The sequence below is a fragment of the Sinocyclocheilus rhinocerous genome, unplaced genomic scaffold (genome assembly GCF_001515625.1).
Source record: "Sinocyclocheilus rhinocerous isolate Xijiao unplaced genomic scaffold, SAMN03320098_v1.1 scaffold5898, whole genome shotgun sequence".
Classification (NCBI taxonomy): Eukaryota; Metazoa; Chordata; class Actinopteri; order Cypriniformes; family Cyprinidae; genus Sinocyclocheilus; species Sinocyclocheilus rhinocerous.
The window spans coordinates 26331-31221 of record NW_015656642.1 but is presented as its reverse complement, the minus strand read 5'-3'; the positions used below and the strand labels follow the sequence as shown (position 1 = coordinate 31221).

Sequence of the window (4891 nt, the reverse complement as noted above, 5' to 3'; positions counted from 1 at the left end):
GTGTTCTGGGTGATCGCTAATGCACTGCTAGGTGGTTTTTAGCATGTTACGATGTGGTTGCTAGGGTGTTCTGAATGGTTGCTAAGACATTCCGAGTTGGTTGATATGGTGTTCTGAATGATTTTAAGCACATTGTTATCCAGTGTCTGGTTGCTAGGACAAATCAAGGTGGTTGATAGGGTGTTCTGAATGGTTTTATATGGTTGCTAGGGGCGTTGCTAGGGTGTTCTGAATAATTGTTAGGACATTGCTTGGTGGTTGTCAGTGTTTGCACAATTCAATCTAGTTACTAGGATGTTCTGGGTGATTGCTAATGCATTGCTGGATGGTTTTCAGCACATTGCTGCATGGTTGCTAGTGTGTTGTAGATGGTTGCTAAGACACTTCGAGGTGGTTGACAGGGTGTTTTGAACGTTTTTAAGCACATTCTTATCCATTTGCTAGGATGATGTGTCTGTTTGCTCTAGACATTGCAAGGTGGTTGACAGGGTGTTCTGAATGGATTTTAATATGTTGCTATACGGTTGCTAGGCCCATTGCCAGGGTGTTCTGGATGGTTGTTAGGACATATCTAGGTAGTTGTTAGGTGCATTCTGGTTGCTAGGGTGTTGTGGGTGATGGCTAAAGTGTTGCAGGGTGGTTTTCAACACACTGCTATGTGGTTACTAGGGTGTTCTGGATGATTGCTAAGTCATTGCGAGGTGGTTGATGGGGTGTTCTGAGAGTTTTTAAACACACTGTTATTCTGTCTAGTTGCTAAGACATTGCAAGTTGGTTGATAGCAAGTTCTAAATGTTTTTTTATCATTTTGCTATATGGTTGCTAGGACCATTGCTAGGGCGTTCTGGATGGTTGTTAGGACATAGCTAGGTAGTTGTTAGGTGCAGTCTGGTTGCTAGGGTGTTCTGAATGGTTGCTAAGACATTCTGAGTTGGTTGATAAGGTGTTCTGAATGATTTTAAGCACTTTGTTATCCAGTGTCTGGTTGCTAGGACAAATCAAGGTGGTTGATAGGGTGTTCTGAATGGGTTTATATGGTTGCTAAGGCCGTTGCTAGGGTGTTCAGGATAATTGATAGGACATTGCTTGGTGATTGTTAGGGTGTGCTGATCTGTTTTTGCACACTGCAATCTGGTTGCTAGAGTGTTCTGGGTGATTGTTAAAGCATTGCTGGCGGATACCACATTGCTATGTGGTTGCTAGGGTGTTCTAGATGGTTGCTAAGACAATTCCAGGTGGTTGACAGGGTTTTTTTAATGTTTTAAGCACATTCTTATCCATTTGCTAGGATGATGTGTCTGTTTGCTTTAGACATTGCAAGGTGGTTGACAGGGTGTTCTGAATGTTGCTATAAGATTGCTAAAACTGTTGCTAAGGTGTTCTGGATGGTTGTTTGGACATTGCTAGGTAGTTGTTAGGGTGTTTTGGATGGCTGCTATACATTGGGAGGTGGCTGATTCAAGGTGTTTTGAATGTTTTCAAACACTTTGTTATCCCGTTACTAGGACATTGCAAGGTGGTTGATAAGTTGTTCTGAATAGGTTTTAACATGTTGCTATGCGGTTGCTAGGGCTACTGCAAGTTATTCTTAGGCAGCTGCTAGGTGGTTATTGGGGTGTGCTGAATTGTTTGCACAATGCAATCTGGTTACTAGGGTGTTCTAGGTGATTGCTAATACGTTGCTGAGTGGTTTACAGCACATTGCTATGCTGATGCTAGCGTGTTCTGGTCAATTTTTCAGCACATTGCTAGTCAGTTTGCTAGTGCGTTGCTAGGCGGTAGTTGGATGATTTCTAGGTATTTGATAAGGTGTTCTGAATGGCTTTTAGCATGTCGTTCTACGATTGCTAGAATGTTCTGAATGGTTGTTAAGGTATTGCTAGGTGGTTATGATGTGTTGATCTATTTTTGCAGTAATTTCCAGTTGCTAGGTTTGGCAGACAATTACTGGGGGGTATTCCAGAAAGCAGGTTATGTGACATACCCGGGTATGTTTGAGGATAAGCGAGTGGATAACCTCAGCTTTCGGTTCCAAAATCGGAGGTTACTTTCAGGGTATGTAAGTAACCATAGTAACTTGCTCTCTGAAGATAACCTGCTCCGGAGCAGCTTCTGTTCCAGGGTTAGTTCACTTCAGCACACGTGTGATCTAATGACGAGCTGTAATATAGCCTATTATATATATATATATATATATATATATATAAATAAATATATTTGTATGATATGTTAATGTTGAAGCGCTAATATAAGTAATAAATAAGGTAATATATTATTCTAATATCCGATCCATCGTGCAATGTGAACACAGCAGCGACTGAATGCTACCCCAGATAGTCACGCAGTGTGAAAACAACGGCGATCCAACGAGTTTGAAAATCGTGCAGTGTGAACTCGGCATTAGTGACTCGTCGATTCGTCGTGCTGTTGAGAATGTCTCGAGTCTTAACCAGGAACATACTCGGAGTTGAATGAACTTACACCTGGACGCGTTTTTGGAACCACATACCTCGAGTAAGCAAGGTCTGGGGTTAATCAACCGAAAGTTCAGGGTTTAGCTGACGGTAAGTTAAACGTGCTTTTGGTCAGTTTTCATCACATTGCTCTGATTGTTGGGGCTTTCTGATCGGTTTTTAACATTTTTCCATGCAGTTGCTAGGGCGTTGACAGGTGTTTTTTCATGTTCAGTAAATTTCTAGGTGGTTGTTAATATGTTCTATTTTTATAATATTGTTCTGATCATTTTCACCACATCGCTTTGTATTTGCTAGCGTGGTCTGATTGGTTGTTAGTCTTTTTTAGGGCACTGTAATGGAGTTATGATCAGTTTTTTTAACACATTGCTATGGACGGTTTTTAGGAAGAATAGGGTGTTTTGACCTGCTGCTGCTTTGGCATTGCTAGGTGGTTGATAGTGTATTCTAATCCATTCTTGCTATGCAGTTTCTGAGCTGTTCTGGGTGGTTGCTTATTGACCCATTTCATGGTTCATGGTCAGTTGGATTTTTGCATGTTTTATAACCCAACACATGAACCATGACTTTTACACAAGCACATATTATATTCAGAAAATGATACTCTTTGTCATTATCGACCTTTGATACTCAAACAAGCCAGTTATTATTAGTACCTTCTAGAGAAGGTGCTTTACATTAATTTACCATCTATTCAAATGCATTTCCAAGTACTTCTGGAACTCACGCCTCACAAACATGAGATATTTGAGACAAACAGGTAAATATGTTAAATGAGAGAACAAACAAAAGAAAGAGGATTAAGGAACCCGAAATAGAAGCATGACAGATGTGTATCAACATGAGTTCACTTGAGATTTCAACACTGTTGTGCTTCATTTGCGCAGATGTTCAGGCCGACTGGGGAAAGACATGACACACTGTAGGACTTCTCATCTTCTGCCAGTTTTGATAAAAAAAATAAAAAAATAATTTATATAAGCAATATGCATAAACCTATAAAATAAAATAGTTTTAAACGAAGCGCCAGAAGTATTTCCCATAGCTTTTTGTTGGTTATATTTTGTAATATGACACAGCAGGATATTTTTGTATAAAATGTATTATATTTTATGAAAAATATTCACAATTCATGACTTTAAAACACTTCAAAGCACAAACCAAACCTAAAATTGCAACCTACAGGTGTAAAGATCAATCTGAATCGTCAAAGTTACCAGCATTAGCTTCCTCCATCAGGTCTATTTCACACAGCACTACAGGTCAACTACAGGTCAATATGAAGTTTTACGACTAAAACGTACACAAAAAAACGGTGACAACAATAAAACGGCATCAAATCACACGCGCAACACGGAAAACACAATTCAGACTGACTGAAAACACCTTCATTCTTGTATGATTTTAAATCTAGCTGCTTCCGCTGAGCGAGGGTGGTCGGGGATCAAGAGTAACAAAGCAGGAGCCGAGCGCCAGGCGTTTGGAAGGTTGTGGGACGATGAAAGTACTTGTGATTATTGCTCGTGTGTGTTGTGTTACAGAGGCACTCTGTGGCAGGGGCTGAAAGGCCCTCCGAAACCACAATCCTCAGCTTTGTTCCACAGGCCCTCGGCCTGACCGCGATAAGAAACTTGGATGATGTTACAGGAAGTTGGATGCTCCTCTGGCGATTGACTTCTCCTGCTAAAAGCTTCTCTTGTTTCACTTCCTATTCGATTGGCTGCCTGGAGGGTGAAAAGAAGGTACGGAATATCATAAACAAGCTCGGCATGTTTAGAACTGGTTTAGTCACTCTAATTAGTGGTTATTTTGTTTTGTTCCAATAAGAATAAGAACATAATTAGTCAGACACTCTAACAGATTATTACATTTCCAGATAAACCTCGAGACGGCGGCACTATGAAGAGGTCAATCATCACCATATTTCAGACAGCTATTCAGATACCAGATACATAATATGCGCCTTTTAAATTACGGCACAGACACAACAGCATAACATCAGGATCATATGGTGAAATACAACACGCATAAGAAAGATCCACAATCAAACATAACAAAGAATTTCCATTTTCCGTAGAGAAAAATGTTAGTTTTAAGATCATTAAGATTATTATTGTGGAACTATTTCACCAAAATTCTCAATGGGGGGACATGAAAATAATGCAACAATGCCTAAAATAGGCTTCTTGTTTGGTATTTTATATTTTGTCAATGTCAAATTTGACAAATAGTTTGCTAAAAATGATCAGTAATCATGCATTTCGTTCTGTACATTGAAATATGTACTAAAAATATTACTACAATTTGAACAATTAAAGAAATAAATTATTTTGTATTTAAAGTATTTTGAACTTTATTTTAATATTGTCTATTTAATGATTGTTCTCATTTTTCACCATGATATAATGTCTTAACTT

The 4891-nt window shown here is 39.1% G+C and overlaps 1 protein-coding gene across 1 annotated transcript in view; it reads right to left on the bottom strand.

The window, feature by feature from the left end:
* Positions 1-3527: 3527 nt before the first annotated feature.
* Positions 3528-4891, bottom strand: part of LOC107720734 (lisH domain-containing protein ARMC9-like) — a 26775-nt gene continuing 25411 nt past the window's right edge. The window contains exon 16 of the mRNA XM_016528554.1: positions 3528-4198. Within this exon, the coding sequence (XP_016384040.1) occupies positions 4176-4198 (23 nt within the window). The 3' untranslated portion in view covers positions 3528-4175. The remainder of the gene's footprint in view (positions 4199-4891) is intronic.